The 12,798-nt window shown below is 33.0% G+C and overlaps 1 protein-coding gene across 17 annotated transcripts in view; it reads left to right on the plus strand.

The window, feature by feature from the left end:
* MYCBP2 (MYC binding protein 2) overlaps positions 1-12,798 on the plus strand; it is a 284,243-nt gene that overhangs the window by 202,357 nt on the left and 69,088 nt on the right. For 12 of the 17 annotated variants that reach the window (XM_053896509.1, XM_053896544.1, XM_053896144.1 and 9 more), the window contains 3 exons: positions 8,466-8,540; positions 11,071-11,295; positions 12,164-12,296. In XM_053896509.1, the coding sequence (XP_053752484.1) occupies positions 8,466-8,540; positions 11,071-11,295; positions 12,164-12,296 (433 nt within the window). The remainder of the gene's footprint in view (positions 1-8,465; positions 8,541-11,070; positions 11,296-12,163; positions 12,297-12,798) is intronic. The other 5 variants (XM_053896217.1, XM_053896491.1, XM_053896209.1 and 2 more) reach the window with 4 other exon arrangements.

Below are 12,798 nucleotides of genomic sequence, written 5' to 3' on the forward strand. Positions count from 1 at the left end.
GGTACACTCTGTCCTCATTACAGGGCTTTCTTTAATTAAGGCTTTTCAGTTCTGAGGTAAACCACAACTAAATAACTTTTGCTTTGTTAGTGCTTGAATTCCTAAGAGCTTCTGTGTAATGAAGGTGGAGTTTGGCAAAGCTAAGCACTGGTACTTATTATGGTCACAGGCAGGAAGTAGTAAATTAAAACTAGGCCTTTGGAATTCCTTTCAAAGATGTAGGGAATGAGAGTAGTTGTCTGTTATTCACACTGCTGTTTTCAATGAATTCTAAACTAAAAGTTGTGAACTCAGTATTACTATACATTCAAAAAGATGTATAACATTTCTGTTGTATGTTGGCATTTTGTAGTTAGTTCCCTGTGTTTGTCTAAGTTTGACTCTTTTCTTTCTTGGCTTATAATACTATTGTGTAAAAATGAAAAGGAGTTTTAGTCTCTTAGTGGTGTTACAGTGTTCCAACTAGAACTAAAAGCTAAATCCTAATGTCAGAGAATTTATTGAACCTCTGACAAATGCAGTACAGTACTTAGCTAGCACCAGTGTCCGAAAATTGCCATAAACTCATAGCTCTGTTTATAATTAAACAGAAATAATATGATTTTTCTTCCTTTTCATCACTATCAAATGTATGCACTCCTTATGACACTGTTCATAAATAGCGCTGGTAAAATTTTATTTAAAAAAAAACCTTAGTATTTTAAACAGTTGAATTTCTTAAAAATCAGCAGCATATAAAGGTAGCTTATTATATCAAATCATTCAATATATTGTTTGTTTTCCTCTTTGATAGTCCAGAGTAATGTGCTCTTTCCAAAGGGGCAATTATAGAAGATGATTCTTTGAGGAAAAATATAATTGAATTTCTATTTCTATTTGTTGATTTCATACTTTATATTATTTTATATATGTTTTATAATAGTACAGTGAGGAGAGATATATTTCTGTGTATGTTTTACTAATAATATGTGATAAAATTTAGAGAGTGTTGGAGTACTGTTTTACTAAGGTTAAGCTAAGCAATGACAAATACATAATTAAAATACAAACTTTTGAATAAATAAACCAGATGTTTAATTTTTCTCAGATTTGCATCTACAGTTAAAAATGAAAAGGATTTTGGCTGCTTGACTGGCTTAGTCAATAAAGCATGCGATTCTCAATCTCACTTGTGAGTTTGACCTCCATGTTGGGTGTAGAAATCACTTGAAAATATAATCTTTAAAAAAAAAAAAGCGAAAAGAATTTTGACCCTCTGGAAGAAGGACTAGTATGGAAGAGAAATAATAATTCTTTATCATGTGTGGCCGAAAAGGTAGCCTTAAATGGCTTGAAACCACTATTGTAACCAAATGTTCCTCAGGATTATGAAATTTATATTTTAAATGAGGTAACATAATAACCATTTTGTTGTTTTATTGACAGTTTATGTTTAAAATTTTGATTAGTCTAGATTTTGTGTATTTTCAATCCCTGATAAGGCATTATATTAAATTATATTATCTTTACTACCTCCCCCCACTCCAAAATTTTCTTCTTAATTCCTTTGTTCATTTGAGGAGATGCTTTTGGAAGAGAAAGATATTCACACAGATGAAGCAAGACACTAAACAAAGGTAGAAAGGAGGAGCAAGAAATGCCATGTGTTGAAGTTTTAAATCCCATGGTTTCATTTTGGAACAGTGGTGTTCTGTTATTTGATGCTTCTAAATCCCATTCAAGAGACTATTGTTGAGATCAGAGAGAGAAGGGCAGTAACAAAGTTGAGAAAGAAAGCTAAATGGGTGAACCATACAAATACTTCCTGATGGGTTTTCACTGGAATGTGAAAGAGGTTGTCCCTGACTTATTTGAAAAAATCTAGAGACAGAATAGTGAAGATCATAAAATGAAATGACTTGTGGTATTTTCTAGCCTTTTTTTATGCTGAAGAATGACATGAGTTCTATTTTAATGTAAATAACTCAGAAAGCCTGGTATCATTGATAAGGCTGAGGTTTTCTAGTTCCTTTATTTTAAGGATGGTGGTGATTTGAAATCCTTATAAATTAAAAGAAAGATGCCAGTAAAAAGGGGTAAATACAGATGTAGATAAGACATTTGAAGACCAAAAAGGAGGAGAAAATGGAATTAAGGGCTCATTTGGAGAGTTGTTTTGTGAGGGAGGGGAGGGCATATGTATGGCAGTAGGTAAGTTTTTAGGGATGGAGGAAGAAAAGGAAGAGGTTGAAGAAGAGCATGATTTTTATAAAAAAGAAGAGAGGAAAGACATCAGTTGAGATTGAAACAAATGAGTTAAGTTAGAGGGTTTAGAAATGCAGTCAAGGTTTAGAATAGCCTTTAAGAGAAACTGATGGATCTGAAGAGAAACTACTTGTTTTTGGATTAGTGGTCCCTAAGAACCCAGAGAGACCACTGGATGTATCCATTCTGGATGCTCTTCCTCACCCATAGCCCTAAGTGTCCAGAATCAAAAGTGCCAAGAAATTAGATTATAGCACTGGCTGGAATTTTGGGCTGCTGTGACAGAAAAAGAGGGACAAGATTTCAGATGCTGATGAAAGAGGCCTTGAGATCACCAACCACAGAATCCAGCCTCCGTTAGAAACGTGAAAGGACAAGTGGAGGTCCAAGGGACTTGGAGGCAGAATAAAATCCTGGAACAATGTCTACCTAAAGAACTAGAAGGATAGGCAGTTTGTGTGATAAAGTAGAATATTTGGACTTGATTTCATAGAGCGTTTTACTGAATGATATGGCCCGTTAATGTGGCCATGAGCAGGTAGCTGAAGTAGAGTGGAAGTGACAGTCATTCTAACTGCCTCAGTCTAAGAACTAAAAGTCTCAGCAATTGGGCGATCATCCACATCAAACCAAAGACACAGATGATGGCAACACTGTGACTGGCAAAATTAAACATGAAAGCGAATTTGTTTACCATTGGGGGAGGGGTCCTCTTAGATACAGTACAAAGTCAGGGGACAAATGGCAATAGTTTGATGCTGGTTCCTAGAGAAGCATAGAGTAGTTTTAGTATAAAAATACTAGAAAAGGTAGATGACAGAGGGTTTATATTTTATGTGGTCACCAAAAATGATAGAGGAGATAAAACTAACAGGCCTAGGGCTCCAAACAGACCTGGTATAAAGTTGCTTCAGTGCAGGTGTTAGATGAGGACTCACACAGTCAGCCTGGCATTGGTGAGAACAGGCTCATTTTTCAAGGTTTTGTCTGTAGGGACCAGGGAGGGCCCCTAACATAAGGAATATGTTACTCCGCAGGGCCAAACATTGATAGGGGATGGAAGGAATAAGGATTCTATCTCACCTTCTCAGGGAACAAATAAGCTAAATAAATGTACCTTTCTACCTCTTCATTTGCATCTCTTACTACATTTACTACTGGAAAAAAAACACATTCACTTTCCACCCACTCTCCCTTTCTCCTTGAGTCAATTTATGAATAAATCAACTATAATTATGGCTAATAATTGTAAAACAGTCCTCAGTAAAGAGAGACAGAGAATGCAGAGAGATAAAAAATAATATTAGAAATAACCAAGGATGGATGCCACTAACTTAAAAAGATACAAAAATACCAAAAAGTTGCCTTCTGCAGTCTTTACATCTACCTCTTCGAGCTTTTCTAGTTAAAATAATTTTGCATTCACATCAATGTGTGGACCTTATCTGAATCTTGACTCAAACTGTTGGGGATGGTGGGGGTGAGGATTAGAAATTTGAACACTGAGTAAATACTTGATGAACTATTTAAAAAATCATCATAAGTAACCCTATTTAGAATAAGCTTTAGGGGCGCCTGGGTGGCTCAGTCAGTTAAGTGTTTGACTTTGGCTCAGGTCATGATCTTGCGGTTTGTGGGTTCGAGCCCTGTGTTGGGCTCTGTACTCGTGTTATTGCAGACAGGTACTGTAGCTAACTGTTAGCCTGCCTAACAATACTTCATTACTTTGCTAAGAATTGATGGTAACCCTCACTTAGTACAAATGTGACTTTCACTCTGTTTTAGCACTTTAGTAATGCTCTAGTTCAGATAAATAGCGTTGACTTTTCATATTATATATAACTATGTATTTTTTAAAATATTTTTTGATCAATGGTAAGATCAGGGATAAATATGAAGAATGCAGACCCTTTTTTGTGAGGTGCTGGTGTTCTGTTAGAACTTTGTGCTCTTAAAACACTGTCCAATTTTACATCTTGGAGTCTATGTTGTTTCATTTGTCTAGAATGCTTTCCCTTCCTATTTTTTTCCTATCTTTTTTACTAAATTTTCCTAGTTGACCAAGCTCAAAAATTTCTGTTGACATTTGTCTTCTCTGTACTTCCCAGTAATGCTGTATTTACTAATTTATTGGTTGTTCATTTAAGGACTATTGAGCCCTTATTAACGTACCAAATACTAAGATGGGAAGTAAGCATTGAGTGAAGAGGGGGAGGGAAGGGATATGAAATCAATAAGATGGGAGTGCAGTTCTTGCTCTTGGAGTACTCATTGTATAATATGGCAGACATGCCACATTCATATAATTAAGTTGCATTGTAATAAGTTACAGAATGACTGCACCTAGGTGATATGTGAGGAGGGAAAAAGTCTTGAAGAAAGGTTGTCAGGAAAAAGTGACAAAGAATCAAATGTCCAAAGTTATGGAGGCCTGCTGTGTTTGGGAACTGAAAACTAGTTGATAAGGGCTGACAAAGCAAAAGATTGGGGGTAGGAATCACAAAAGTACTGGGGAAATTAGGTTTCCCTCTCTTTTCTCAGGTCGAAGTAGAAGAGCTCTACTTCTTACCCATAATGTTTAGTTTTTCTTCCCTTCAGCCCATTTGTATTTGTATACCTTTTACTTCTCTTGTTAAGCTCCTTAAGGTTAAGGACTCATTAAGAATCCCTTCTTACTCATATTCTTTTCTTCCAAAATGTTAAATATTATATTTTGCGCACGGTAGGCTTTCAACTTTGTTGAATACTACATTTTAATGCTTGGCATTTGGTATGATGTACTGTTCAGAATAATTCCTATCACCTATATACTGCTGCTTCTCATTTACTTTTCTCTCATTTAATTTTGTTGTGACCTGTGATGTCATGTATTTTATCATTCTTATTTTTCTAGTGTCAACAGATAGCTACTCTCTCAAAATCACAAGTAGAAAGTAATAGATAAGGAGACATATGGTCACAAAAGGACAAAGTAAATATAGCTATAAAAATCATACCACTTTAGTAGAACTCCCAAATTAAGTAAATGTGAATATTCATAACCTTAATGGTTGAATGAGGATGAGTACCGTGATACATGTTGAAGGTGACGTAGGTCAGTCTGAGAAGACAGAAGGCATAAAATGTTGATTTTTAAATTAAAATTCTAAAGATCTGGAAGCTACAGAATGTAAGCTAATAGAATGTTTCATACATTGGGGAAAATATGACTGCCTGGAATAGACCTTACATTTTTGGGGGAAAACGAGTTTACTTCTAGGATAGGAGATATTAGTGGTTTAAAACTTCTAGGCCCAATTCTTTGGATACTTTGTCAAAAATGAGGTCTTCCAATATTGTGAAGGTTGAGTGGTAGAGTGTATATCAAGGAGAGTAAATGATACCTGGATGGAAGTATTCTAAGATATCTTTATAATGACTATATTATCTGAATTCTTGGAGAAACAGCTCATGTGTCCAAACATCTCCAGGCATTTATACAAACTACTTCCTTCCTCCATATGCTGATTGATGTTCACATACAGAAAGTAGGTTGATTTCTCCAAATTTTAGGGACCAGAACATACGGAGGAGAGATGAAGGGAAAATATCTTTTGGTAATCTCTCTGATAGCATTACCTGGGGTAATTGGTAAAATTAGCAAATGTTTCTCACATTTTATGTCCCATTTCATTCTCTTGGGTTACCTGATGATGCCTGGTAGCCACAGCTTTAACATACCCTAAATTGCTTGGTTTTGTTATGTTAATAGATTGGTGTATGTATATGCATAATCTGTTTTTACTATTTAACCTCAGTAAATACTAAGTATTTACTTAATGCACCATTAACAGAATGAAATTAAGGCAATTAAAATAACACTAATTGTTTTTGTGTATGCTGTGTTTAATTTTTCGGAGACATTTTATCTTTTTCTCTTTAAAAATGGCAACTCTTAACTCTGTGCTCATCTAGCACAGTGAAAGAATTATTAAGCATTTTTTTGCGTGAGCATTTGGCATGTTTGGTCATGTATTTTCACAATGAATATTTTTCACTTATTTGATCTTCTGTGCCTTGAAAAATTATCCGCAGTTTGGTGATCATTAATTTAGTTAGGATTTTAGTATGCTTTAATTTTTAATTTTCCTAACAGAACTTTTTTGCCTTTAAAACAGTCTTTGAGTATAAAATGATTTAGATTATTGTAGGGGTGTGTGTGTGTGTGTGTGTGTGTGTGTGTGTGTGTGTGTGTGTTTGCATATAGTGGTACTCCTATTAATCTATGAAAGCTAATTTATGTATTTTAATAATTAGAAATTGAGACTTTGGAGATATTATTATTTTCATGCATGTTCATGTCTTTAGACTAAACTTGCCTAAATTTTCTAAAGAAAACCGTGCAAGTCTATTTTATGTTTAAACTCCAGCTTTCTATCTGGTGCATTTTTGGTATTTGATAAATGTAATTTTATTTGGATACCGTATTTTAAAAGTAGTAAACTAGTGTTTACTGGAATTTTCTGCAAATTGAGAAAAGCAAACAAGTGTCAAATTTGAATCCACATATAATTAACATGTAATTTGATTGGCAATTTATCACAATGGTTAGCAGTATGTCACTTGTTAATTCATGTACTCAGACTCAAAACACTTGTTTGCACATGGAAATAAAAGAGAGGTACAAGCTTCAAATATTGTGAATCACCATATTGCTTCTTTATCACTAACTCCATCTGCCTTGCTTTTCACGATGCTTTTTACATTGCTTTTAATATAGAAAAAATTATGCTAAAAAATAGAAAATGCTAAAAAATATCTCAATATTGTTTTATGTCAAAAGGTCTGCACCACTGTTTTCTGTGAAGGAGAAAAACCTTTGAGCACATAGTTCAAAAGTTCTTATATATATGAATGAACCAGTAAAGACATCTTTTTCCCAAAAAAAACAGCATTTTAAAATGCTTTCATCATGTTTCCACTTCACATAAAGAGAAAGGACCCTAGTTGCTATTCATTTTTAAATATGAAAGGGGCTTTGGTTTTTGGTCTTGGTTTTGTTTTGCATTCATTTGTAGGCATATTACTAGGAACTCCTTTTTCTGGCTGTTATATGTCTTATATCTCTGAATTAGCATATATGTGTATGTATGTGGGTGTGTATCTGCATCTTTCCATACATAAATACATGAGGAAAATACAGGATTAAAGAATATTAAATTGTCATTATCTAAAATGGCTTATAATTGGTTGGGAATTGTGTTGTTTCTTTTGTGTTGAAGTTTTGGATTCTGAAAGCTTTTATTAACATTTTGAGTGTCCTCTTTTTTGTTCAAAATAACCATTTATCACAGTATTTACATAAGCAGTAAAATTGTGTAATTGCTACTCACTGGGAAGATTTTAATTTCAGATCAAATATATTCAATAGCATATTTTTATGTAAAATGTATATCACTTAAATTTTCATTAAGACATTTTGTGAAGATGTTGACTTTTCTAGGACTGCTGCTGCAAGTTGGTTATTTAACAGAATATTTTTAGATTTTAACATAGAGATGTAAAGGCTCTATGCATTTCCTAAACTTGGTGATAGCAAAAACTAGGCCTGTCTTTTAAGAAAAGATTCAAGTTGTATGTTTTTCTGTGTACTTTTCTTAACAAATATGCTAACAGCTTTCAGTAACATTTCTGAATGATTTTTCCTCATTTAGAGAAGAAAGGGAGATTGAAAAATGACCTAGATTTTTGACTTCTTGATGTTTTTTGTATTTTAAAAAGTGGAAATGTTCACAGATTCTCCATGCCATTAATATTCATGATAATAGTTGCACTATCTATACAATCTATATTATTTACCTTTTCTTTGTAAAACAGCAGACTGTTTTCTGTCATAAAACAAATCTGGCTTGTATTGGAACAGATACGTCGTCATTTAAAAGAGTTTTAAGGTTTCCTGCTTGCATTGACTGTCTTAAGCTTTAAATCAATGTCTGGCTCTTAATTTTAGTAAATGGCATGACACACTATATCCATGGAGAGCTTTTGACAAAAACTTATTTATCAGTCTTTCTTTGCTGTATGGTTTACTCAGGTGGCTTCAGTTTCCCTGTAGTAAAATACTGTCACAGTGCTGGTGCTAGAGTACAGAACAATGTTGTTACTGTGAACACATCTTCTGTAGATAATATCCTGTTCCCTTTCTTTGTTGATATTTTTCTTTCTTAAACTTTGTCGCTCAGAGTATCTTTAATGCTAGCCAAGGAGTCAGGGACTTGGACGTATTTTCATGGACTTCCAAAGCTTTTTTTCCCCAGGTGAGTTAACTGTAAGGAACAGTCAAACAATATTCAGGTATTTCAGCATGTATAACAAATTTTGCCTTCTATCTTTTGAAGCCTTTGCTTAAGGTTAATGAAAGACTTTTTGCTGAAAAAGATCGACACAAAGTGCTACAATTGAGTTTCCCTGGTAATCCTTTTCCCTCTGCTTTTGTCAAAGAATGTATTATTAGTTTAATTTGAACTTTTATGTGACTTCAAATTTGCTGTATTTAATTTATGAGTAGCTTCTCCCATATTTACATCCACATCTGGCTTTCTCATCTTGCTTGTTTTGATGGGAAAGTCCCAAATCCATGGCTCTTCTCTTCTTCCCTAGCTTTTCACCAATGCCTTTTTGGATATTCATCTGAGAATGGGGTGGGAATGCAAAGAGAAAAAAAATTACAGTGCACTTCATCCGTTTCTTACACTGGTCCCCCGGTCTTCTATTTCTGTATTGGCTAAAGCATGTGTATTAGGGTTCCTTGAGAATGGCAACCATACTTCTATGACTTATTTGTCTGTCAGTTCTTTTCATTCTCTGCACTATAAAAAAAAAATGGATAGACTTTGTTTAACAGTTATTAATTTGTATAGTTTCTTTATTCAATAAAATATTAAATATTTTAATAAAAGTTCTCATATATTGCCTTTCGCTGAACAACTTGCAATTATTATTAGTTTTTGCCAAGACTCGTCTCTTGTGTTCTGCTGAATGACCAAAGTTTGGAAATACTGTTATAACTTAATTAAATGCTCTAAATATATCAGTGAATACCAGTAAAATTGATTTTTCACTAAATCTACTAATATTTGCTTGTTATTTTTGACATCATACCATGTAATTTTTTAAAAACTGGTTGTAAATAGGACTAACTTGCCTCTTCCAACTATGAAATAGCCTGTATTTACTGAAACTGGTTATTCACAACTAGGTATTTTTAAATGTTTACTGAAAACCTTGTTAGTGTGGTAGCACAGTTTAAAGTTTAGACCTGACCCTCCATTTTCATTTTGAGCACACTCTTTATTCATATGTAAGTTTTTATGAGTATATATGCATGGGTGTGTACAATGCATATTTTAAGTTTATTTTAGATTATAAATCTACATTTTTCAAGTATTATTATATTAAATGTAAATAAATATTGTCCATAGTATGTATTTATACACTTAAAAGTTATTCATCACCACAATGAAATTAATAGAATGTTATGTGAAGGTTAATAGTGGGTTAAAAATTTTCCCTGACCATATACTGAGTTAAAGTCACAGGTACACAGAATTCTTGAATCTACATTTTTTTAACTTAAGAATTTCATTTTTAATTTTTTATTATAGAAAGGAAGACCCTTTAGTATGAGACTACTTAGAGGGATAGAGCTATTTAGTAGTATTTTATCTTGCATAAATAGTATATTAGTGTTTTTTCATTTTTATTCCATGTTTATGGTATTACTAAATATTAATTTAATTTTAATGCACTGTTTAAATAAGTGCCCCATTAGGGTCATCTTTTGTTGTATTTAAACATAAAATAATTTGTAGAGTCTTTACTACTGTATTTAAAGGTACAGTTTAAATCTGTTTTAAAGAAGTAATAATGACAATGGAAGAGCCCCCAGTGTGGAACTTTACTCCTTCACAAAGAGCAAATATGAGAAGGTTATTATTTATCTTTATTGCATTCACATAGGGAACAATTTCATTCAGATTCAATAGAAAATTTAGGGCATGTCCTTTTCTTTCATTTTAGAAGTGATTCTTTTATATCTAAATGCATCGTATTTATGTAAAAATGCATCTTTGATATTAATCTCTCTAAAAGTATAATCATCTTTTTCTGTTAATAGCATTAATATATCATTGTTTAGTATTGGCCTAGCAGATCTAGCAGGACATCTTTATTTGTATTACATTAAGGAAGTATGAGTTGTTAAAATCTTATAAGCATTCTTATATTTATCCTTAACTAGTAAATATTAAGATGTAGCTATATTTTATGCACATTTTTTGTCATTGCTATCCTGTTTATAGACAAGTTTCTAGAATCTTCACACATGTTTTCTCTATTTGTAAGTAATTATTACAAAGTGGAAGGAAATGAAGATTTAGACTTTTTAACCTGTACCAACATACAGCAATGCAGTAATGATGATTCAAAATTATTCAGTTGTGGTTCACAGAGTATATTATTTTTGTTTTTCCTACTGTTTAATATTTCATTAAAAAATAAAAATAAAATCAAGTACTATATATTTCTTAAATTGTGGTGGGCAAAAGCCAGAGGTTCATTCGCTCTTTCTGCTATATTTTCTTCTCTTCTTTTAAATATTACTCAGCATTGAAACATTAAAAGATTCTTTGGTAGTCATGTTAATGTGTATACTTCAGTTATTTTTAGATATGTATTCTCTTATTTGATAGTATTAAAGACTTGCTGTAAAAGCTATTAATAATAGGATGTCGAAAGTGGTAATAGATTGTATTTTGTTTATTTTTTTTTTCCTATTCAAATTTTCAGGAACCTAAAACTAATACTGATGACTTTTTCAAAGATATAAACTCCTGCTGCCCACAGGAAGCAACAATGCAAGAACAAGATATGCCGTTCTTGCGAGGAGGGCCAGGCATGTACAAGGTAGTGAAGACGGGACCTTCCGGTCACAACATCAGAAGCTGTCCTAACCTTAGAGGTATCCCAATTGGAATGTTAGTTCTGGGAAACAAAGTCAAAGCAGTGGGAGAGGTATGGATTCTTGTAGCTTCATGACTTCTAAATTATCCCTTTTTAATATAATACCAGAGCATCTCTTTCTTCCAAAGGTTGCCATTTCCATCCCAGGTTTTTAAACGTTAATGTTCTTTATCCTTACTTGTAATGCAAATACTACTAACATCATTTTTCTGTGCTTCTTTTTTAAGTAATTTTATTCTCATAATTATCCTTCTGAAAACAGTATTTATATTAACAAAATGATTTGTATTGTATATATGAATGTTTGGTATGTACATATATCCTTTCATTATTATAAATGTACTATGATGTCATGGGTTAACAGCACTTTAAAATATTTACTATGAATTGGTATGGAGATGTGACATATACAAAGAGTTCATTTCTTTGTTCTTATTTATGTGTCTCACTGAAGTCCTGAGCAAATAAAACTTTTTAGTTAATGGTGGCATTTGCCTCAGCTGATGAGCTTGAAGATGTAGTGTGTCATGCTATTTCTCAGTGTCAGGGTCATTTTCAAGTTGTATTATAGACACTACCAATCTAAATAATAGTTTGCTATGTTGGGATATGTTAGGTTCCAAAACAAAAAAAAAGAGAGAGAGCGCCACGTGTTTTGGGGTAATGTGTAAAGTTATTTAGAGGTTGTCCTGTGCCTTAAAAGTTATTATTTTTACTGAAGTCATAAATAAGCAGCATTTTACAGAACTTTTTATTGATTTCTGTCTTACCTCAGGCTGTGGTCTTAATTTCAGAAACTAATTTCATGGTAACTTTTGGAATGATTACCCTATTCAAACACTTAAACTTTTTGCTGGTTTTCAGCCTGAGTACCCTGAAAGAATCAAGCCAATCAATCGTGCTTTTTGTTATGTGCTAGGTAACCAATTCTGAAGGTGCGTGGGTGCAGCTGGATAAGAACAGCATGGTAGAGTTCTGTGAGAGTGATGAAGGAGAGGCATGGTCCTTAGCTAGAGACAGAGGCGGAAACCAATACCTTCGACATGAAGATGGCAAGTTGGCTTAAATTTGTGATTTATTCTGATTAACCTTTGAAATGCAGAAGTAAACAACTTTTTTGTGTGTTTATTTTTTAAGTAAAGAGAAAAACTAAAGTTAAAAATTCTTACAATTCTTAAAATTTGTGAAAATAATGGGTACTCAGCACATGTACGAAGAGAGTTAAAAGAAAATGTGAAACATATGAATCCATCTTTGCAAACTATGTTTTCTTTTTTTTCCCATTGATGTAGATTTGTATGACTCCTTATTCTATGCCAGTCCAGGATTGAATGTTTTACCTTTTTTTTTTAACCACTAGATGGAAGTTCACTTTTCAAATTGTCAATCATAGTACTTCTCCTAGGCAATTTCATTTGATTTAATTTTGTCTCAGGATAGGAGCATTGGATAAATGCATAGCATCTTTTGGGGGGTTCCTATTTTGTTGTTAGAGTTTCAGCTTTCAACTTCATCTTTTTCAATAATCTCAGTTAATAAAAACTTTTCTTTATT

Source organism: Panthera pardus, unplaced genomic scaffold (genome assembly GCF_024362965.1).
Source record: "Panthera pardus isolate Hobbes unplaced genomic scaffold, ASM2436296v1 HiC_scaffold_1, whole genome shotgun sequence".
Classification (NCBI taxonomy): Eukaryota; Metazoa; Chordata; class Mammalia; order Carnivora; family Felidae; genus Panthera; species Panthera pardus.